The following is a 24256-nucleotide window of genomic DNA, read 5'->3' as shown; positions in this document are numbered from 1 at the left end:
TGGTGGGTGATGCTTTTTAGTCACCTTAATTCTCTTCTCTTAACTCTCAGGGTGCTAGCTCTTTACACCCAGATGAATGGGCATGTACAGCATAGCTGTGGTGTTCAATGGGTTTAAAAGGCTGGGTTTATTGGTCTGTTTGTAACATTCACCTTGGAGTCAAGGCTGCTCTCTTGCTACAGTGCTCCTCATTGCAAGACTCATCCTACTGCAGGTAGGGTGTGTAGCTCACCTGAACCCCAGCTTCCAATGCGCTGGAAGCCCTATCAGAGCATCATGCAATAGCTGATTCTCAAGAGATCAGGGGACCCTCTGGGTCTCTGGTTGGTTTTTGTAGCTTGCCTCTCCCCATATAACAGGGCAGAACACTTGTTTCTGTCTTGCCAACCTTCATCCCAAAATGCAAGCTGGAAGAGGAAAACAGGTCCTCTATATCTCCCTAGTCCTACAGTTTTAACCCTTTTGGTGCTGTATCATTTAAGTCACATCCAGGGCCACATCCCTATTACTATACATGAGCCCAAAGAGATACGCAAGACCTACTATAAGCTGTACCTCCGTAACTTGGATGCTGGGTCCACAGGCCTCCCTTAGAATTGGATGTCCTTAAAGTTCAGTGGAGTAATTTTTCATTAGGTATAGATAACTACAATTTAGACAGCTGATTGTAGCTACCTGCTGCTTAAGGACCCATACGTTGCTACGAATAGGACCAGGTATTTATCTAATTACAGAATGGGTAGGAATATGTATGGGCTGGCTCAGTTCTGATATTAGTGCTGCTTGTGTGTACAAAACTTCTCCGAACCATGAGTACGGGTGAACCTTATTAATGTGTGAGAACATACCAGGTGTGCATGGTAGTATCTTGCTAAGCGTATCTGTAAGCGTTAAAAAATCTTGGGGATATGAATCTGATTAGCCAAAAACCTGCTGGATCACTCCATTCATATATCATGGAAGTCATGCTCATCACTTAAGATATGTCTTTCTTTTTTATGGATGTGGTAATAGGATAGGACAGCATCACTCTTAAACAGTGGAGAATTAAAAGAGTAGCCTTAAAATGGTCTCAGTGGAACTCCTTTCTTTCTCTCTTTCTTTCACCCTCCTTTGTACCATCCTACTCCAAGTCTAAACTCTGTGATGGTGATAGACAGTAAGAGGAGGGGGGGGAGGCAGAAGAAATAAAAGAGAAAAAAAAGACATTACCATCAAAAGATGGTACTAATGTATGTCTTACTCACAATAGGACCCTGGTCTTAGTTGGAGTTTCTAGGTGCTACTGCATTACAAATAATAAATAATAATATAAAGCAGTGGTAGAAATGTTATGGTAAAAGGAATTCAGAGACTGGGCCAATGCGGAAATAGGGAAAAATAAGAGCCAATTTGCTTAATCGAGATGCACACTGAGAGCCAAATATAATAACAGAGTTGGAAGCCTATATATTAGCAAAGCAGCTACAGTGTGACAGCCCAAGAGAGAGACCCATAAAGAGAGGCAGTGTAATAGCAAAAGACATATGGGAAACACAGCCAGTTTATTACAGCAGACAAATACTGTCAATATAAAATAATGCAGAAAATTCTGCTGTTTTTGGCAAACACAAGGCTGTATAGAGACAGGATAACCTCAAACCTGTACAGCATGCCAATAAGGACATGGATCTAAATAATGGTCTCTGAAAGAGATGGACAACAGGAACAGTGCAGCCATGATGGGTATGTATGGCTGGACACATGACACACCATTTTAGGATTCTCTTAACCAGGTCCTCAGCTAATACCATTTCTACCTGAGCCACATACACAGGTGTGTGCTCTCAGCACAGTGGGCGTGTCTACATGTGTGCATTTACTGCATAGTAACCGAAATTACTGTGCAGTACAGGCTCGCATCTACACATGCACACCTGTACTGTGCAGTACATATGATAACTTATGCTGACTTGAGTGTAAATTTGACTAATTTTAGTCCCAAGTCAGTCCACACACAGCATTAATATGCTTTAATACCAGCATGTGTAAATGCCAACCTATTCCCACTTACTGCGCAATAAATTTAAGCCGGCGTAAATGCATATGTAGACATGCCTAGTGTCAGTGTCCCTTTTCAGGGAATAGTGAGGAACGCAAAGTTTATTTGTTAATGTTGACCAAAGCCTGAAGAACAGTGCTATAAAACAGCAAGTCGTATAAAATTAAGGTTATACACAGAATAAAACCAAAGCAATTACCCTCAGGAGGTCGGGGTGGCCAGAAGACAAGAACAAAGCAATGGGGTTATTTTTTGGTGTTAGATAATTGGAAAATTAAGTTTACATGATCCAAAGCCCATTGAAGTGCTCCCAGTGCCTTCTGTAGGTGCTGGATCAGACTGGCCTTAGGATGCCAAGCACAGAGAACATATATCAGTACAAGTGTCCTCAGCTTCCCTCCAGCTTACATCTGCATGAGCAAAAATAGTGCTCAGGTGCCGTCTTTCTTTTACCGAGGAATAGTCAGTGGAAGTATTCAGGAGCACAATATGGAAACATGGTCAGGGAATGCCAGAGAGGAATATGGTGACAGATCTGTGAGCTGGTGTAAGGGAGCTATAGTGAACAAGACAGGGTAGTCCATATTCTACAACAGCTGTGGACCAGGCTAGGTGGCACGGGCTGCATCATTGTGTACAGGTGTGCGTACCTCTGTGTGCACATGTGGATTCTAGGAACACCTGGATGTATTTACTTCCACAAGGCTCTGAGAAATAAAAAGTAGGTGATAAGAGTCCATGCGAGTATGGAACAGGCTTGGGGTGTGTGCTTCACACAGATATGGTGCAGCATACAAAGTGAATCTTGTCAGGTATCATGAACAGGTCAGGACCCAGCCAAATACCATTTCAATTACCAGGGGATTTTTACACCATGAAAAACTCCTGTGACTCTTTATGGGCTAGACCAGCCACTCAGCTACAGGGAGGCAAATGCACACAAGCTGATCACGATGCCCGGCTGGTGCCAACCATCACCTGATCCTAGAACATAAGGCTGTAATGAAGACCCTCGTCTCATAAATAGCTCAGGATCAGTGGGATCATAGAATCATAGAAAATTAGGGTTGGAAGGACCTCAGGAGGTCATCTGATCCAACCCCCTGCTCAAAGAGGAACCAGCCCCAACACGATTATCTCAGCTAGGTCTTAAAAACCAACAAGGATGGAGGCTCCACAACCTCTTTGGGTAACCTGTTTCAGTGTTTTACTACTCTCCTACTGATAAAGGAGAGTGATGAAGTTTTTCCTAGTATCTAATCTAAACTTCCCTTGCTGCAATTTGAGACTGTTGCTCCTTGTTCTATTATCTGCCACCGCCAAGAACAGTCCAGCTCCATCCTCTTTGAACGCCCCTTCAGGGAGTTGAAGGCTGCTATTCAATCCTCTCTGTCTTCTCTTCTCCAGACTAAATAAGCCCTGTTCCCTCAGTCTTTCCTCAGAAGTCATGTGCCCCAGCTCCCTCACCATTTTCACTGTGCTCCCCTGGACTCTCTCCAATTTGCCTACGTGCCTTCTGTAGTGGGGGGCCCAAAACTGGACATGGTACTCCAAATGTGGCCTCACTGGTGCCGAATAGAGGGGAATAATCACCTCCCCCAACCTGCTGGTAACACTCCTACTAATGCAGCCCAGGATGCCATTAGCTTTCTTGGCAACAAGGGCAGATTGCTGGCTCATATGCAGCTTATTGTCCACTGTAACCGCCCAAAATCCCTTTCTGCAGAGCTGCTGCTTAGTACGTTGGTCCCCAGCCTGTACTGGTGCCCGGGGTTGTTCCAGGGCACGGCGACCACCTGCAGGCAGTGGCGGCAGCGGCAGTGGCGGGGGCATGGCGGTGGCGAGCGGGGAGCTCCCGCAGGTGGCCACAGCGGTGTTGGTGGTGGGAGTGATGAGCACTGCAGACACCGCCAGCAGCATTGGCAGTGAGGGGGGGTGAGCGGCGACTTCCCGCAGGTGCCGCCAGCAGCGTCGGTGGTATTTTCTGCAGGGGGGGCACCGCCAAGCTCAGGGGGTGCACATGCACCCCCACATGCATCACCAATGGCCCTAACTGTACTTGTCCTTATTGAAGATGCTGCAGTACAGACCACTGCCCTCCTAGAAGGAACCCCGCAGAGGGGAAGCCTACACGCTGAGGTCTAGGAAAGCATGGTGAAGCTTTCTTGGGTGCAACAGCAAACCTTCTGCTTTACTCGGAGCCTCCTTTGCTGTTTGCATCGCTGTGGGCTGCAGAACAGTGCAGTGCTTGTACTTCACTTGGGGAAACGCGTAACAAAGAGAGACAAGCAGCCCGGCAGTTTGTGCTCTAAGTCAAACTGCCCAGCTCTGTGAATTGAGCTTTTGCCTTCCCTGGGTTGCCGGCAAACAATGAGCCCCTGTTAGGCAGAGAACTCTTTTCCCTAAACTCTGGCACCACGCAGCCATCCATCACTGCCCCGTCCAAATTTTCAGGAGAAACAAACACAAACAAAGAAAAAATAATATCCTGAGAGAAATTAAGCCCCCCTAGAAGCGTGGAGGCTTAGACCAAGAGATGTGATGCTCTGCCGGATAGAGGGAAGAGGATCCCGTGGTGAGGAGGAGGAACTTTCCTCAGCGGGAGTGGATGTGAGGGAGAGCCGTCCCGGACGCTCTGACCTTGGACATGCAGCACTCACTCTCTCTTGGCTCTGATGGGAGAAGAGGGTCATGGCAAAATTGACTGATTGAAACATGTTGTGTGTGTGTGTGTGCATGGGGGTGGGGAGATTTTCAATTTAGCACCGCAATCAGCACCTGGAGTTGCTCCCCGGCACACAGGAACCCAGGATTCTCCAAGCGGGTCGGACCCAAGGCCCATCACGTTCAGCATCCGATCCCCCACAGTAGCCAGGATCAGCTGCTTTAGCAGAAGCAAGAACTCGGTGCTGCCTGCCCCCATGTTACATTTCATCCTGGTCTCTAATACTTGGAAATCATGTTGATAGCCTTTCCAATTTCACTGTTATTACCTAGGGCTATCAAGATAAGTATCCCGCCTCCCTTTGCATCTTGCTAAATTCTTGGTTCGCTGCCCAAGGGATCACGGAGGCCATTCCAGTTCTGTAAGGCAGGCTCAGGACCAATCTTATTGAGTCTGTACCGGCTCCTCCTTTTCTTTAGACCATTACAACCATTCTCCGCAAGTCTCTTTCTCCACTGGCATCTCTGCCAGGCCAGTAAATGGACTGGAAACCTCAACCCTATAGCGTAGTGAGCTAATTTCAAGTGCAATCTGAAATTCTGCTTTCTTGCTGTGCTACAAAAAGACAAATAATCAGTGTGGACAACGCACACACCAACTGCTTCTATGCGGACTGTTTGTCTTGGGCTGAGGCCTAGGTCCTCATCCCTGTTGGGAGTGCTGAAGTGTTATTCTCTTTCCCTGGGAAGTTCAGAGCAGCAGCCTGCTTCATCCACCACATGCCTTATCCTAAGTCCATTCTCCCCAGGCTTTACTGAGCTACAGACAGACAGACACAGAGGCATCGAGCAGGCATCCAAATTAGCCATGGCCCATACCGCTATTCCATTCGCTTACAAGTCCAGCCTCCTCTGGTCTCCCAACGTAACCCCCCTCCTTGCCTCCTTTTCCAGTCACTCCAAGCTGTATTTGGGGTGAGCAGTCACTGAAATGGATGAAGTCCCCGACGAGCCCCGTCACGGCACTGCAGCGGGGGCAGTGAAGCCTGAGACCCCCGACAAGGCAGCTTGTCAGTACGAGCTCAGACACGGCGGTGTTTAAAATATTGTAGTTTCTTCCAGCGGCGCTCTGTCACCAGGAGCCCAGGATCCATCAGGACAACCCCCATCACAGTGGTCACCTGGCTAATCCCACTACAATACACTCCATCAGCCTCTGACCTAAAGAAGGTGAAACCAACTCTGGATGCAGAAACAGATGATGAAAGCTTCATCGTCTCTGGCCTCCCAGACTAAACGGCTTTCCCTAATTCACCCTGACAGGAAAAGCTACATTTAGCCAATTAGTTAAATCTTTTGAACTCCTTTCTTCTGACAATGGCAGTTACAGACAAGTGAGGGAAAACGTGGCCAATCTCCAGGAAATGTTAATGCCAGCCAGCTGCAAGGAGTGGGTTCCTCCAGTGCAATGCATTCTCGCTGCAGACCAGGGGCCTCAGCGCAGCCAGAGGAGCTGTGATTGCTTAATGCCAGCTGTAAACTTGGTCCCTAGTGAGCTAGGAGCTAAGTCAGCTTAGGTCTCAGGTAGACGTACCCAAGCCAGGTACAATCTAGACATATTCTGAGAATGGTGGATTGGGATAGTCAAGGTTCAAACTACTCTTATGGCAACAACTTCATCCCTGTTGTCAACATCTCGTGGAGTGGCCTCTGCTGTGATATTAGCTCCACAACCTAAGGTTTCATTTAACACATTATAATTGTAGTGTAGGAGCTCCCAGACACCATGGCTGATAAGATCACTTGTGCTAATTGCTAACGAAGGCTTATAACTTACATTGGCCAAGAGAGAAAAGAAAGGGAGGGCTGAAAGCAGACTATGATCTCCATTTTCCGATAATGAAAACGGAGGCACAGAGAATTCTAGGCCTAGACGCTGCAAATTACTTAAGAGCACGTGTAATGACTGCTGATTTCATAGACATCGGTGGCACCTAAGCTGGACTCCACTAAGTGACTTTGTCACACAGGAAGTATAGCACAAGCCAGGTACTGAGTCCAGATCTCCCGATCCCCATTTCAGATCATTAGCCTCAAGGCCAAGCTTCATTCCTATTTAAACAAGCTCCTGGCCCCTTTGGTTATGCAGGCTCCGTGGTTGGAGAGGTGGGGAGGCATGTGGCTCTGACCTGGAACAATACTATCACTTTACGGTTCACGTGCTTGACTCCAGAAGCAAGTAGGGCTTCACCATTTTAACTGAGGTTCGCACTGACACCACAGACCCCAAAATGAAATCCAATGTGGGGGAGTGTCTGTGAGGAAAGCCTGCTAAATAAAACTGCTGACGTTTGTTAGAGTCCTACTTCACAGTCCTACTTAGTTACATTTCTTGTTCAGAACTCAGTATTGTGTCTCATGGGCTATACAGGGGAAGCTCAATGGAGATGTAGGCTCCTAAATCACTTAGGCCTAGTCACATATCGTCTTGTCATGCCATATTTACTTGTTAGTCTGTTAAAAAACCTAGGCTCCTCTGACTCTCACAAGTAAGCTCAGAGTACAGTATTATTGGCAAGTGTGTAGCCTCAGCCAGTATTACCTTCAGAGAGCATCATTAGTGAGCAGCCCTGTCGACCAACTGAGATTAAACAAAGTGACAAGGTTGTTAATAAGCACGTCCGTTCATAAGATGTGAATGTCACTAGTTCCCAAACTGCAAAAGTTCAATTCCAAACTTAAGGCCTCAGGTTTATTTCTAGTCTGTATTAGTCAAGGAGAGATCTACCATACTGTTACAAAGGGGATAGAAAAGACCCAGCAAAGGGTTTCAACAAGGAGGACAAAACATATTTCTTTTTAAAATGGTGATAAGGGTCAGGCAGTGGCGAAGGAGAGACCGTCAAACTTTGATATATCAAAGGGACACACAAAACCTGCAGTGGGTTAGTTCTTGCCTCCTCCTCCACATACTAACCCCTACCCCCCCAGTGCTAGTGGTATCTGGTAATGCACACCTTTGGCACCGATGCCTGATGAAAGATTTATCTGGAAGCGTTCTGGGGAACTGAATTGTATCTCTGTATCCTGGGGATAAAAAGCTTCAAGAAATCTAGAACTTTAGTCTATATGCCCTGTGGCTCCTGCATGCTCCAGGTAATAAATAGGGAACAAGCTCAGCATTTGTTCAAAGGAAATGTGGCAACCCAAGTACTGGGAAGATGTGTGGAATGAACAAAAGCTTTCACCACTGCATCTACTGAAGGACAATTATGCGGGCAAGGTGGTATCAGAGACAAGCCATTCCTCCTGGAAATACAAAGCACCTGTTCTCATCCCAAGTGTTCCTGGTTTATTACCAAAGGTTCAGCCAAATGAAAAAGATCTTGGTGTTTTGGCTGAAGTCATCAGCTGTCACAGTGAATAAAACCATGAGCACAGCAACTGCTGCTGGATCTGCCCCTGACATCTGCAACTAACCTGGGAAGCATCCCTCCCCACACTCACTGTCAAATGCCCTAGAGACTGATGCTAGAAACATGAGTCTAAAATGTACTAGTAATGTCAGAGACTCCTAGCACAAGCAGAGGTCTTCCCCTGGACTGTGGGACCAAAATGTTTCCCAGAGAATGATGCAGACTATATATAATTGAAATACAGCTCATCTGTGATGGGGGTTCAGGTACTTATTGCTTTTGTGGAAAAATACAGATTACCCTCTGTCCACAATCCATGCCCCTACCACCTCAACGGTCTTCATATAACGAGACCGTCCTTTTCCAAGGGAGACTGACTATAATACATATTATATTAGGCCAGAAGGTCCTGTGCAGCCAGGAGGCTTGCATACCAATCTTTCAGCCAGCTGAAAGGTCACTAGAGAGCAAGAAAAGATGCTTTTCCACGTACAGGTTGCCAGCAGCTTAGCCCTGCCAGCCCAGGAATACAGGAGTGATTTTAGAACCCAAGTTCAACTAATTCCACTTTGCAAGATACCTGAGTTCAAGAAATCCTTGAAGCCTGCAAAGCTTCAAGCTATAACGTGTATCCAAATAGCAGCAAGAGTCAGCTTGTAATCCTGGAGCATGCATGTTATTCAGATCTTCACTGATTTTACCTGCATATTGTTTGATCATTGGTAGCACAATTGTGATCTAGATATACTCAGCCAGTTCTGGCTCTGGACTGCAGCTCTTTTGAATTTGTTGAGTAAAATCCCTGGATTGCGGACAGACATCTTGGCGGCGAAAACAGGCCCAGATTTGAAGCTAGTCAGAAAGATTTCAGCTGAAGGCTTGCAGATTGTGTTGCAAAATCACAGCTTCAGTTGATATTAATGCTCCCATACCGGTTCCCAATTGGTTTCGGGGTTGAATTAAGAAAGGATGATGAAGCCAGGCATATTCCTGCTGTGAGTAGCTGATTAGCAGGAGCTTGCTCCCCTGAACACTGTGAACATTATGGTCTGTTGATTCATTAGCTGAGTGGGGCTTATTTTCCCTGGCAATGTCCTTGGGGTTCCTGGGATGTGTCGCTGATGGTGTGAAGAGCAATGAAAGGTAAAAAATGTCATAGGTCCCTCTGGTTTTAACATTTGTATTCTGACATTTCCAACATTTATTTTTTTAATCCTAACAGGTGTCATTTTGTAAGTGCCAGACCTCACAGGTCACGATAGCCTCATTTAGGAAGATCATTTTTGGAACGGTGCATTTAGAGAAAGAAGCTAGTGCACAGTGACAAAGTCAGAATAATGTTTTCAAAGGGAAGCACTAAAGCAAAAATGTGCTTACTGTTTACAGATTCTGAATACCGGCAGCTTCTATTCTTCTTAGCTGAGATAGCGGGTGTTTAGCACTTCTGTATACCAAGTACTTTTATTTAGGTGCCTAAAGCAAAGATGATGTTCTCCAAAGTTAATCCATGTTAACAATTCATTACAATAGCCAATCAGAAACAATTCAAATCTCCACTATAATGTCTTCAGCACTAGGTCCTCTGCACAGCCACCACTTAGTACTAGCTTTTCTTCCAGTCAAAGAAACTCAACTGTGGAAGCAATCTGAATTCCTTAATGGACTAACAATTTGCCGCATTTTCTGATCTGAAGTGTTAGGTAGTGAGTAGCGTTTGATAGGAAGAGAAGCCAGCTAGGATCCACTATGGATCTAGGAGTCTTGGTATATCACAGACTCAGTATAAGTCTGCAATGTGACGATGTAGGGCAAGTGCGATTTTAGGATGCATCAGTAGAAACATTAGATGCAACACACAGGACCTGATAGGGCCTCTTTACTTGCATTGGTTAGGTCTCACCTAGAGTATTGTGTGCGGTTTAGGGCTCTACATTTTAAAAAGGACACGGAGAAGTTAGAAAGGGTCCAAAGGTGAGCAAGAAAAATGATAAAGGGCTGAAGGCAAGCCATGTGAGGAGAGGTTGAAAAAAATAAGCCCATTCAGCCTGCTGAAAAGGTGCTTAAGAGGGGATGTTATAGCAGTCTTCAAATACCAAAAGAGCTACCATACAGAAGAGGAAGAACACTTTCTCTCTCTTGTTGCAGAGAGCAGGATGCTGACCAATAGTTGGAAGTTGCAGCAAAATAGTTTTAGACTGGATATTAGGAAAACAGTCTTCACTGGTAGAGCAGCGAGGCAGTTGAAAAGACTGTGGGAAGTTGTGCAGTCTCCGGCATTTAAGAAGAGGTTGCACAGGGATGGTCTAGAAGTCGTTATGCCTATGTTGTCCTATGGGTATTTCCAATGCTTTTGGGCTATGCCACAGGGGCCTGGGAAGAAATCCCCTCCCCGCTATGTGCATCAAGGATCTTTTTTTTACCTTTCTCAGAAGCGTTGGAGGTTAGCTACAGTGAAAGCTAGGGATTTTGACTGGGGTGTGCCCATGCTCCTGACTTAAAGCTAGAGGTTCCTGGCTAGAGGGTCTTGTCCCTCTGCTCAGGGTCAGACTGATCATCATATCTGGGGTCAGGAAGGAATTTTACCCCGTGGTCAGACTGGTACAGACTGTGGACATTTTTGCCTTCCTCTGTAGTGGGGTCGTGGCCCTCTTCCTTGGCTCTCTTGAACATATTTTAACAACCATCGTAGCAGAAGTGCATTGGCTGTTGTAGTTCACCCTATGTTACCTGCGGCAGGTTAGGGTGTTATGCCTTGGGTTCTGTCAGGGTTGACTTTGTAATTTTACTAAGAGGTCAGACAATGGATTTGTACAGGATGGTTTAGATATGAATGATCTTGCCTCTTGCAGGGGGTTAGGCTAGATGATCTCTGGAGGTCCCTTCCAGCCCTACTTCTCTATGAGTCTATGAACTAAGCAGTTAACTTTAATCATGCGAGATATGGGACTGTTCAGCCTAGAAAAGAGAAGACTTTGGGGGGGGGTTGGTGGCAGCTTACAAATATATCAGGGGAGAGCATCAGGGGCTACGTGAACAACTATTCAGCAAAGTGCCCCAGTTGACAACCAGGAGCAACGATCATAAACTCCTAGAAGAAGGTTTCAGACTGGATATAAGGAAAAACTTCTTCACAGTTCGTGTGACCAGACTCTGGAATAGACTCCCAGCCAGGGTGGTGCAGGCACCTACCCTGGAGATCTTCAAAAGGAGACTGGGCTCACACCTTGCTGGGCTTATTTGACTCCAGCGGTCTTTCCTGCCCAGAGCAGGGGGGCTGGACCCGGTGATCTTACGAGGTCCCTTCCAGCCCTAAACTTCTGTGAATCTGTGTGCTTAATTCTCATTACCTTAACTTCAGGCACATGCTTAAGTGTATTCTGAATATGGATGGACTTAAACACATGCCTTAAGTTGAGTTGGGCCCTCAGGGCAGAAGGAAGAGGAATATTGCATTTGTAAAGGATTCTACACTATTGATTTGATGGCTAAACAAAAAAAAAAAGGAGGAGGAAATCATACTCTGTCTTTGTAGTAATAAAAGGAGAGTCATGCTTTTTAAAAGGTTTTCTTGTTTAAATTGCTATTTGTATCTTGACAATACAATAGCTTGAACAGCTTAAATACAGACTCTAAAAGACTGCATTGTTCCTTACAATCAAAACCATATTCACTATTTATGTTTTCTTCAAAAGTGAAATTATTATAATGAAGTATCCACAAACACAGATCAGTGGAATCCACAAACATCTGGCAGAGAGTTGCATTAATGTTTCCATTCTGAATTGAATTATGTCTCTTCTGTGGACTATAATAGAGGGGGAGCTCTGCAAAGGGCAGTGTCTGAAATTACAGCGAGGGGATCATTTCCCAAATCCTCAAAAACTCAAAGAAACCAACAGCCTGAGTGGCGAGGCTGCTTAGCAAGGAGGGAACACTAGGCAATGGAGAAAGAGGCAAACAGAAAGCTTCCAAGGCAAGAGAACCATTAGACTGAGCAACCCTGTTGCTCATAGGGGTGAGCTCATACCTGTTAGACTGAGCAACCCTATTGCTTATTACTCAGGTTATCATTCGACAGTGACCTTTGTGATTCAATAGCAAAGCTCTAATTCTCCATTGCTCTCTATTGGATGGTGCAGGTATTCTTCAGAAGGGATATGTGTCACTCTCAAAGTCTGTATTTTTAAGAATCCTATTCCTATTAAATGATAAAGGTCGTTTCCATGAGGAAAGCATGTCAAGCTCTACACCACCATATATCACTGGTTTGAAAGACAGGTTCTGCCTGGGATGTGAGTAGTTAGGTGAACTGCAGAGCACTACCTGCAACTGCTACAGACAAGCAAATGACGCCTAGCTGATTTAACCTGAGTAATAAGGTCCTGTACAGATAGAAATGATAACCCTTTTTCTTTCCTTCACAATGGCTCCTCATCTCCCTCCATGTTTTGTTGCTCCTGGTCTAAAATGGCTTTTTGCAGGACTTTGCAGCCAGGCCAATGCCTGACTACCATTTTTAGTCCTTGGGACTTTGATGTGGTTAGAAGTCTGGGCCTTCTCAGACATGAGCAGAATTCTTGAATGCAGGAATGTAAAGGAGAGCACAACTGGGATTAGAGCTGCTAGGTTTGACATCTGGAAAGGAAATGCAGCTCAGCAATGCCAAGCAACATTTCTATAGCATATGGTACTCCATTGCAGAAAGGGATGGACCTGGTAGAAGAAGCTGTTCAGAGTAGTCAGATGGCTGGCTGCTGAACTGCTCCAGGGAGGCTGGCACCTTCTTTGCCTTTACCTTGCTTCAGTGTGATGGCATCTGACACCCAGCACCCACTGGGATTAACTGCATCTTTAGAAAAGGGCTATTTCACCTCTGTGTAAAGTTGCCATTTCCTATCCTCAGTCCTTCTATCAACATACTCATTTAAGAGATTAATGCACTAGCTAGGGCCTACAAATAGGTTCCAGCCCCTCTGCACATCACAAACAAGTTAGTTCCTTATAGAAACTGAATCTATTCTAGGGTCCAGCTCTCATTCCAACTGGAGGAAAAATTCCCAGTGGAAATTAAGAAAAAGAAAGAAATAATTAGCTGCTGTAGTTCTACTTCATTAAAAATGGAGTTTTACCCAGCAGGATAATAACTATCACCTTCATCAGTTCTAAAAATCAGAAAACCTGCAAGCTGCTCAACCAGCCTGACTCCTTGTTGTTCAATTCAACTAGAGTGTAAGGCCCATAGGGACATCCCAAGCAAGTCCGAGTCTTGAGACAAGCAAGAGCCAAGGAGCATAGTTGTGCCCAGCTGGCTGCTGGAAGCCCAGGGCACTTTTACACAGATTAATCGAGTCGGCTGGAGCGTTCTAATCTGAACGCTCTGGTTTGCTGCAGCATCTTGTGTATTCAGTGTCCCATGTTTCAAAATAGTGGTGGGGCTGCTTAAACTAAAGTTCATTGAACGAGCTTCAGTTAAAGCACCCCTGCTGCCATTTTGCAAGGCAGGATGCTGAATACGTGAAACACTGCGGGTATTTTAATTAAAGTGGCTCCCGAGAGCCTCTCTAATTAAAGCCTCCCGCCCCTGGAGCATGTGTATAGGTTCTCCCAGACTTGGCTCGTGCAATGGGGTGCATGCTCCAGAACTAGAAGCTGAGAGAGAGAGAAAGGGGAAGGAACTTGGACTCCAATCCTGCCATTGCATGCATTAGAGTACTGAAGATTACACCTGAGCTAATATCTTTGAGGGCCTCCAGGGAACTCCACAGAGCTTGTGCAGTGGCCGAGGCAGGGCTCATCCACAGTTTCCGGCCTGTTTAGCTTTGCTCTGCCGTTGTGCATCAAGGTATTCATTAACAACCTTCCTCAGAACGAACGTCTCCAGTTTCTCATCAGTCATGCTCGTGAATACCCTGACCAATTCTATTAGTTCCTGATGTGCAACACAGAGAATCTGTGGCTCCCGAGAGATTTCTTCAGAATGGGAGTGCTGGAATTACAATGTGAGGCCTTCACAAGGCAAGGTATGGAGGCTGTGGGGGGTAGAAAGGAAGCTGGTTTCTCCATCCAAAACCCAAAAGTGGACACTGTGATTTAACTGCTGGGGTAGGACATTATTTACTGGCCTTCTAGCATGGCTTTTAGAACTGAAAACAATTCACGGTTACATAATGCTGTGATTATAAAACTGTCTCATCACATTAATCCTTTTCATTCTACCCTATTCCAGCTGGTTAAGGAAAAAATTAGCTCTGGTATAGGGAAATGAATACGAACATTGATCCTAGGTTCCCCAGGCAGGAATTGCTGCATGAAATGGTTTAGAAGTGTAGCCTGTGGCAGGCAGATTACAATGTTACTCTAGCCCTAGCCTTCAAAACTAAAATATGCAAAAGTAAATACTTTGAGATCATTAGAAAAAAGGCCCACACAAATACAAAGAAGTCTGACGTTCTTGCAGTCCTCCACAAAACCCATGTGCAATCACTAGCCATTAAAACTTTGCAAACATTAGCTGGGTATTGGACCAGAAGTCGGACAGGTGAGAGCAGAGGGGCTGGGAGCGGGGGGCATCAAAGCCATGAGCAGGGGATCTCCCAGTCATCTAACTGAAGCTTTCACTCTTCCTAAATTCATCATCACTAGACTTTGTATTATCCAGCTACCCAAGAAAGTGCCATCATACCTGACTGGGAACCACAGGTAGGTAGAAAACATAATGAATTTTAACTTCATGCCTTCTTTGGAAACCCCAGGTCAAGACACTGACTTTGAAGCTAACACTGCCCTTATATTTTAACTGCATTAACCTTTTCTTCAAGGTTCTTGTGCCTCCAATAAGGGCAGCTTTTCTCTTCTACAGTTCATTAGCCAAAGAAACAGACCACCCCTTCCCATATATCTTGACATCATCTCTACTTAATACTAATCCTTATTCCAAGGAACTAAGGCCCTCTTGAAACAGGAGAGTTATGGAATTGTTACTTAGTTACCAACTGCTTACCCGATGGCCTTTGACTCCTCTTATACCTGGGGGTCCACGGACTCCAGCAGGGCCCTACAACAGGAAAAGGATTTTAAAGGAAACAAATGGAAGGCAAGGAAAGGCAACATACAGGGGTCAAACCAGAGAAAAGATGTATAAGACAGTCCAGAGTTACATACTTGTGCACAACCTTCATGCATTTTAGCTACACATGCTTGAAATACAAAGTTGACGCAGTGAGGTCTGCCAAAGATACTGCCATGTCTTCAAATCTTGTAGTGCTACCAGGTTATATCTAGAAGTGTGGCTTCGTGAATATATCAGTGATCTTTAGTTTATTAAGCTCTTCAAGGCAGGGATCATGACTGAGATTTTCAAACCTGTGTCTGAAGTATTTGGTGGCTGAATCTACAGAGATGTTGAGCATGCACAGCTCCCCACTCAAAGCTTCTAAGAGCCACTGGGCATGTCTACATGAGACAGTAAAGTAGTTATCTGTGCAGTAAATGTCTCAGCATCTACGCATGCACCCCTGTTAGGCTATTAAGAATAAACTAATTTACTTTGCAGCAGGATAGTACTTGTATTTACTTAAGAGTAAAAAGCTCAGCAGCAGTGCACATGTAGACTCCGGCTAGCCCGGTACTGAAGCACTCTTGTGCCCCATCCAGCCCCTCCACCGCACATTGAGCTGGGGGGAGCAGCCCCAGGCTGGCAGGCTGACCCCTGGGGTTCCCTGCCATCCAGGGCTGCTCTGCCCTGGCTCAACATGCTGCAATCCTGGGTGCATGTGCAGATGTGTGCTCAGCAGCAATAAGCTCTGGAGCGATAAGTTCTGGAGCCTATTGCTGCACATTATAGGATGTGCCTACTGCTTAGCACCTTTAAAAGAAGTTAGGTTTATTATTTAGGTAAATATGGAATCAGCCACCTTAGTTTAGGCACCCAGCTTTAAACTTTTTGGCCAACTACAGATTACTTGTCTTTAAGTGCCTAGTGCATTCTTGGTGTTGCATAGATAATCATACTCAGATATGGAGCTCCTTTTATATTACCAGGGCTTTGATGGTCATGCCAGTAGTTGCAATAAGATCTCAGAGCTTAGTCAGTGACCTTGACATCTCCTGTGTTAACATCACAAATGCAGGAAATATACAAAAAATGAAATATTTTCTTGTTAAGAGTCTCTTAGAACTGTAGATGAATTCAATTACTTTACAAGGATTAGATAAATAACCATGCATTTCTAGCTTGTAACTTAAATAGTGTATTAAAAACTGAGAATGACACAGATTCCATCTTTACTCTCAGAAATTCCACATGTTTTGCTATTTATATACCAAAGATTTTGCCAACTGTCAGGCCCTGAGAACTCTGCTGAGAATCCAAACAAAATCAGATTGTGATCCTTCTGCTACTTGCATCACCACCACTAATAAAGCTTCTGCTTTTGAAACACAGTTACCAGTTTGAAAAGTATAGAAGTGCAATGCACAGTTGCTTTACCGACAGTACCCAACACGGAATAGATTCCAGCCCATTCTCTTGCAGCTGCTTGCTCTACAGCATGGTCTGTAGTAGAGTCTTTATTTTTTGGGTGAAGGGAGTGTGTGTGACTGAGTCACACAAGGAGCAGCTGGTTCAGATGCACATTTTTAGAGTTATTTTTGAGCATAAACACACATTAAAATGAAATACTCTGTTGGTGTTTGGAAAATCCTACACATGAAGTATTTTGCCCATTCCAAAGAGCTTAGGAAAAAACCTAAATGCACAAAAAATTCACTCCAGCAATAAGACCCTTCAGGACAACTGGCTCCCACACTTAGTGCTTCAAGGAGTCAGTGAAGGTGGATGGCACTAAAGTGATTCCATAAATTATTACAGAGGCTGTATGTTAACACAGGAGATGCATCAGAATGGGGCACGGGAGTTTGTTTAAAGGCCGAAACGGGTTGAAACTATGGGCAGAGTTTCACGTCTATCAACTACAGCTCTGCTCTCCTCTCCAAACCAGTGGAGTCATCGATGCTACTAAAGCTCAGTGGGCTACTCTTGCTTCTAAAGGTTCATTCAACAAGAAGAACAATAAGCTATAGGTTTGGTTTCAGAAGTAAATAATAAAGGCTTGTTTGGAAGAGAAATAGGCAGCAGCAGCTGGAGGTAACAAGAATGGAGATTTACTACCAAGAGATTCATTCACTGGCCTGGCTGGGTAATATGGCCTATCTACTTAGGACTTCACTTTTGTTTTTTAAGTGAACTTGTGGAGAAAACATTTTGCTTGGATGACACTACTGGTTATTTTATGGCAGGAGAACAGGTTACTGGAGGAAGCTACAGAGCTTCCACCCTTCAGATGCTCTCAAGAGACCTTTAGAGGTCTGAGGATGTGTTGCTTCCTTTGGGCAAGATTCTGGTGCTCTTACTCATGCCAAGTACCATCTTATACTGCATGTTGTCCCCCGACTCCCACGGTGCTGCACCGTGCTGTGCAGCATTGGGAAGGGTGGTACACATGACCCCCCCAAAAGTTAGCAGGTCTTTGCTATTGCAGAACCTGATCTCTGCTGAGAGGGAATTTAGGGGCTTCTCTCACCTCCTTCCTCCTCCCCTGTGCTCAGGCAAGCACAAAGACATATATCTAGCTAACGCATGTATTTGTGGCTCAAAGAGGTGCAGGGTAGCACCCCACCTACAGTGCAACTGGTGCTGCCAGTGGCAACCATGGATGCTGCTACAAAGAACAGGGAGTAGTATGCTGTAGTGTGATGCCTTGAGTCTTCAGTCACATCCTGCAACTGAAAGCCGGCTGTGGAATCAGCTGCTGGTCAGCCCAGACCCTCTGGTCAGGGCAGGATAAGCAGGCCACACCTCAGTACTGGTCTGCTCTTCTGACATCTCAGGCTGCTTAAGACATGAAAAAAAATGGTGCTTTACTTTCAGCTTGTTGCACCCCTGCACCAAGTGCAGTGCATGCCCAGAAGAGGCACCGTGTTAGTTTAACCCGGCTCACCCAATGTCTGTGTAGATCGGGTACTTCAGCGGGGCTTTTTAGTGCTTTTATCTAATAGCTGATTGAATAAGCTATTAGACAAACACACCAAAAAGCCCTGCTAAAGGGCCTGATTTATACAGATGCTGGGGAGCCAGGTTGAACTAATGTGCTTCCTCTTCCAATAAAGCGGGTTTTTTTCTTCTTCACTTCTGTCAGTGCCCCAAGAGACTTCTCTTTACGTCAGTTTTAGGGATACATCTATAAACTGTTACTATTGCGTGCCACTGTGTAAAGTGTTAAACTCCTGGTACTCAGCCAGTTAGCTGCAGTTGGCAAGAACAGTGACCAGCAGCATCTGGGAGCTCTCTGAGTGGGCAGAGCTGTCAGCAGGCTTTTGGAGGCCTAACCTTTTGGCACTGATTGGACCAAAGAAATGTGACTCCTAACTAACTAATTTGTAAGAAAATCCACACATGTGGAGGGACATCAGCTAGTTCCCTGCACTCCCCTTCTCTCTGTACAACTGTCTTGTTATTTCTAATCAGTAATACACTATGCTGGAGAACCAGTGGCACTTCTGCCAGCACGACAGCAGGGCTGTTGTCCAACCAAGGACTGCAAGAAACTAAAACCCGAGTAAAATCTGCCTTCCTGCCAATTCCATGCTCTGCTCACAGCTGTTCTTGTACCATGGCAGCTCTTCCAAATGAGGGGTCCACCTGGCACCAGCTGCTCTGATGCCCCACGCTGTACACTGCACATGTGGTACATTCTAGTGACAGGCCCCAAGGCCGCAACCGAGAAGGATTTCTGCGTTGTCTGAAGGCTGCAGACACAGTGGAGCCAGGGCCCCTCTCTAAGGAATAGTGTCCCACTTCGAGGTTCAGGACTTGGATTCAGGGATTTGTCTGTTCCCTTACAGAAGAATGAGTTGCAAAAGTTTGGATTCACTTTGGACCTAGACCTTCTGCTGCCTTTAAGGATTTCATCTCTCCTTTCAATCTCAGGAGCCCAGTGGCCCAGGTAGGGAAACTGCAATGGAGCAGAGACGCTTCAGTAAATGGTGATGGCCGTTACTAGAACACCTGAAACGTTTACAGCAGCCGGGCAGCTCACTGCGGTGATCACAGCTGTCAAATGCACTGCTCTACTATGTTAGTGGATGAGCTTGTTTTCAGACAACTACAGTCTAAGTGAACGTGGGATGAATTTACTAAGTCTCACATTCTCCCTGCCTCCATTCTTCATTAGCAGCTGAAGGTAGATCCATCCATGCAAGGCACCAAATAAGCCACGTGGCACATCTTGCACAGCAAGGCAGTGTGGTGCTTTGGGGAGAAGCAGAAACCTTCTGCAGGTCTGCTACATCAGCAGTCAAGTGCACAAGGGGCTAAGAGCCTTTCTGCGAGGCACCAAGCACCCTGTAACCTTTGGCCAGATATGCCTGGTGCCTTGCAGCATCAGGCCTGCAGGCAGTGTTTACAGCAGAGTCCGCAAGTTTGTGGACTCATCCACGTAACTCAGAGTCTTACTGAAGTCAGTGCTGTTCTTTGCCTCATCTTCTTGCCCTCACATAAGCATCATCCCTTCTTAGTGTTTCTTTCTCTAAGTCCTTTGTGCTACCTTTCTCAGTGTCTCTTGTTGACAAACTGTCAATTAAACCTATGGCCAACACAATGGCCTTGGTTTTGAGCACAACACAAACTCTGTGCAGCTACAAGATGACTAGTTTTTACTTACTGGTGGTCCAGGAGGTCCTGAAAAGCCAATTCCTCCTGGTGCTCCAGGATGCCCCTACAAGATAAGAAGAATACACAGCATGAATTCCATGGAAATCTCTCCCTTCTCCCTTGGTCAGTGGAAAGAGCAGGGGACAACAGAAACTAAGGCAGCATCAGTCACTTGCCGGATCAGGCCAGCTCAGCTATTTTGCTAGGGCAGAGTTGCTCAGGGACAGATGTTTCAAGATCTCGGCACCCTCAACTGGGGCTACATTTTTTAACGTACTCAGCTCCTGCTATGGCTACAAGTATGAGCATCTAGATTTCTGCAGACTGGGAAGGTATGCAAGTATGTTCTTTTGTCTTGCATCAGGCCACAGAGGGAGCCAGTGGCAAAGGCGTAACGAGAGCTCAGGTGGTTATTACAGCTGGCCTTTCGACCAGGCAGGGTGCTGCAAACAGGAAGTGCTTCAGAGGCTCAAGTGCCCAAGTATTTTGCAGTTATCTTTGCTTGGCACAACAGATCCTGACTTGTTCCTTATAGAAAATGCTTCAAAGCCCAATTGTTTTTTCAGGTTGTGGACACATGACATGTCTCTTTAAAAACACTTGGCTGGGATGTTTAGTCAGGAATGATCCTGCCTTGAGCAGGCTGCTGCATGAGATGACCTTGTGAAGTCCCTTCCAGCCATACCTTCCTATGACAATTATGACAAAGCAATTTACCCCAGACTCCAGTAAAATTGCTCTGCAGTGGATGCCTCTCCATGACATGTTTTGCTGAGCATTAGACGAATCTAATGAGAAGTAAAGCATCAGTACCTACATGTGCACAGCAATTACTGCACAGTAGATTAGTCTAATGCACCATTTTCTAGTACCTGAAGATATTCCTGGTCAGCTTAGGTGGCAGGGGCGACAGGGGGTAGGCAGAGCTGTCCTGGCTTGGCGGGACGCTGCCTCCCAGCCACATGAGATCAGGATGGGTCCCGATGTGTGTGGGGCTGGAAGCAGCTACTCACCAAGCTGGGACAGCTCCCCCTGCCCCCAGGGCTTGGGAGGGGCTGGCTCTGATTTCCCTACGGCTGCCAGGGAGATGCCCGCTGAGCCCAGAACAGTTTCCCCCTGCACAGTTTGGGGATGCCCCAGAGTTGGGACGGCTAGGGGCTGGCACCTAGGGGAGCTGGGAGCTCCCCCTGGCTGCTGCAGGGTGACAGAGCAGGGCAGGAGCAGCCCTGGACTGAGCTGCTCTGTCAGGTGCAATTTGCTCCCAATGTAGGCGCATGTGTAGACATGCACTCGGGAACGCTTGGATGAGCCTGAATTTTCTGCAGAGAAAATTCAGGCACATTAATTGCATGCATAGATGCACCCAGGAAGGAGGACGCATATAAGCAGTATTCCCAAAGTGGCTTCCCAGAGCAGGCACTGTTACAGAGACTTGCCGCTAGGTGGCAGGGAAACAGGCTGCATTGAGCAAACTGCTGTTCCTGGATGTAGTGGGAGCAGATATGCATCAAACATTTTCAACAGTTAATTCTACCCTGGGTTGGAGTAATTTACTATGTAAATAGATCTGTGTGTTGTGTCTGCTCCACTTTCCCTACATAGCGAACAGGTCATGTGTCTACACCCTCAGTAAACAGAAGAGTAAATGGAGTGAACAATGCTAATAATCCTGGTGGGGGAAATGATTGGAGGTGTTTATAGCTCAACACTGGTCAATCGAATACCCACCCTCTCCATTCCCATGGAAATAGGAAGAATTTGTAGTTATTAACATTCCACAAAAAGGTTGTTGGGAGTTGTAATTTCTATTGAAATGTCACCACAAAAGATGGGGAGGCATTAGTCAGACAGAAAGTGAGAGAGAGAATGCAGACTTACTCCTTACCATCGACCCCTTGACTCCTGGTGGGCCCGGTGGGCCAACTGAGCCTCGGTCACCCTAGGAAAGACAAAAGTGCATAAAGCACAATAAGTAATTTTGTTAATGAGTGCTATAAAATGACAGGGTGGGAGAATGGGGATGATAATACAGCAGTTGAAAGCATGGATGATTCACACATTACAACATCTGCTACTCCTACTTGGATCTGGGAATGTAGCTGACATTTCCACAGAATATATAAATAGTGTTAGGTTTAGTGGCTCTTCCTTTTAGTCAGGTTTCTGTTGTAGTGTCAGAACAGTGGTCACTGATTGTCCACTGAAAACTGATGCTTACTGCTAAGTGATCGTCCTGCTACAGCTGCATACTTCTTTCAGAAAGGTTTCCTCCAAAGGTCGGTAGCATCCGAGAATGCCAAAGCGCTGGACATAAGCATGATTCATTCTCTGCACTGCTGAAAGGAACTTTTTTATTTTCCTTTTGAAAAGATGACAGAGCTGAGGCACAGAAAATGTAGGCATCACACAGCTGGGAACTGAACTGTGTAGGAAATCTTCATTCCTCATAGAACAAATGTCTAAAGGACGCTTCCCTCTGAAGCCTTGCTCTTCCTAAGTGTCTGTTATGTTGGAAGTGGCAGGGGCTGGGAAGCTTTAGTGGGGCTGCAGGGACTGTGAATGGGAAATGACACCACTATGTGTTCAGAATGAGCGTGATGATTAAGGTCAAGATTTTTAAAAGTAGGTTGTAAGTGTTTGGGTATAGGGATGGTTTTCTGGTCTGTTTGCAGAACCGTGGGGTCCTGCTGGGAGCTCCCAGGTCCCATCACAATAAGGGGAGTAAATAGCAACAGCAACAATAATTTAGGAAGCCTGAATTTTGGAGGCACCCAATTTCAGCCACCATAAAGGGGTCAATTGTCAGCAAATCCTCAGTACTCACCTTCTAAAAAGATCAAGCTTTAAAAAAAGATGTCTTATAAGAGGCAGTAAAAAATTCAGAACAGCAAGTCATTTATGAAGCTCTTGGTTGTATAGCTTATCAACCATGCACGCATTTCCCCATCTTTCAACATAACCTTGGCTCCTCCACATCATACTGTTGTTCTTTGCAGACATAGATAGCCAGGAGCCTTATAAGTAGTATTATAACTGGTATTAATCAGTAATCCAGCAACTTACCGATGTCTGACAATACAGCTGCAGCACTAACCAATGGTTGTTTGCTCTGTCTGGATGGATTGGAGACATGTACAGCAACTGCACCCGCTTCAGCTGGTAACACACTGTAATGTTATGTGTGCGAGTTTTGTGGGCTGGGATGGGGACGAGAAGTAAGGAGCTAAGAGACACACACTACCAACTAGTTTACACCCAAAATTTGACCTATCTTCCAACTGTCATATCATATTGGGGGAATATCTTAGATTTTAAGTATCTATTAAAACAAATCCAAAGAAGGCATTGTCTCCAGTTGGCTTTTGTTAATGGAAGGCTTTCTTCCTGAATGCATAGAAAGGACCTGTTAGTTATATTATCCTTTTTGATAATAGTTGGATTCTGTTTGTTTCAGATTTTCGGTTTGGAGTTTTCTGGATAGAGCCTGCTGGCTCAGCTCTGCCTAATGAAAGTGTATTTCCCACTTCATTTATTGCAGAATAATGTAGTAAGTCCTACAATGCAATTTCAGTTCAAGGTCTGGTTGATTTTTTTGAAGTGGGTGGTAGTTACTTTTGCCATCTGTAAACTTGCCTTGGTAGAGAAAGAGTCAGATAGAAAATGCAGCTGTACGGACAGCCTGAGTTATGGGACAGCCTGAGTTTCTCCTCACACTGATATATCATCTTTGTGTTAGAACAGTGATTTGCCACGTGGGGATTGGTTTTGTGGATAAGATAATGGAATAGGACTCAATGTACCTCCTTTAGGTTGCTGACCGTGCTTGCTGACCGTGGGCTGGCAACTCGGCTTCTCTGAGTAGCTACAGCGGGCGGTGCAGTAATACCGTCTTAGTGACAAAGCAGGTAGAGAGGACAGAGCTTGCCACTGTCTGTTGTCTCTCTACATGCTGTCCGTTTCATGAATCCATTTAAACTAAACGGTGTTGTTAAGACTGATGTTTTCTTATTCCCATAGCTACTCAGAGAGCTTTTTGCAGCTGGGATTCAGTTACTATGTCTTTGCTCAGGCCAGGATCCTGCAGAGCTCCTGGGGAGCTCTGTGTTGACAAAGGGATCTGCATGCATGGATCAGTTTGCAAGCTAAACTTCCACTGAATTAATGCCTGGTCAGGGTGTAGGATTGGGCCCACATTCCCAGGTTTGAGGTGATATGATCCATATTACCAGTCCACAAAGAGGCTATCAAAGCCAGGAAAACTTTGCAATGCAGGCTGGGGAGGGGGCAAATATTTGCCCTAAGAAAAAGGGGAAAAAAAATCAGTAGGGATTGTTCTTACAAGACTCTGAATGAATGAAACAAACTCACTAATCTCGATTAGCAAAAAAAATTCTTGCCAGTGCCCCTCTAAAGAAGAAGCGAGTG

At 45.5% G+C, this 24256-nt stretch overlaps 1 protein-coding gene across 1 annotated transcript in view; it reads right to left on the bottom strand.

Annotated features, from left to right (window-relative positions):
• The window catches only part of COL27A1 (collagen type XXVII alpha 1 chain), a 293868-nt gene that overhangs the window by 81481 nt on the left and 188131 nt on the right, over nucleotides 1-24256 (bottom strand). Inside the window, exons 26-28 of the mRNA XM_019510527.1 lie at nucleotides 21717-21770; nucleotides 19842-19895; nucleotides 15122-15175 (exon numbers count right to left, since the gene is read on the bottom strand). Coding sequence (XP_019366072.1) covers nucleotides 15122-15175; nucleotides 19842-19895; nucleotides 21717-21770 — 162 coding nt within the window. The remainder of the gene's footprint in view (nucleotides 1-15121; nucleotides 15176-19841; nucleotides 19896-21716; nucleotides 21771-24256) is intronic.

The sequence above is a fragment of the Gavialis gangeticus genome, unplaced genomic scaffold (genome assembly GCF_001723915.1).
Source record: "Gavialis gangeticus isolate Ggan-Ray unplaced genomic scaffold, GavGan_comp1, whole genome shotgun sequence".
Lineage (NCBI taxonomy): Eukaryota > Metazoa > Chordata > Crocodylia > Gavialidae > Gavialis > Gavialis gangeticus.
The sequence above is the reverse complement of the archived record's forward strand: the minus strand, read 5'-3'. Positions and strand labels throughout refer to the sequence as shown.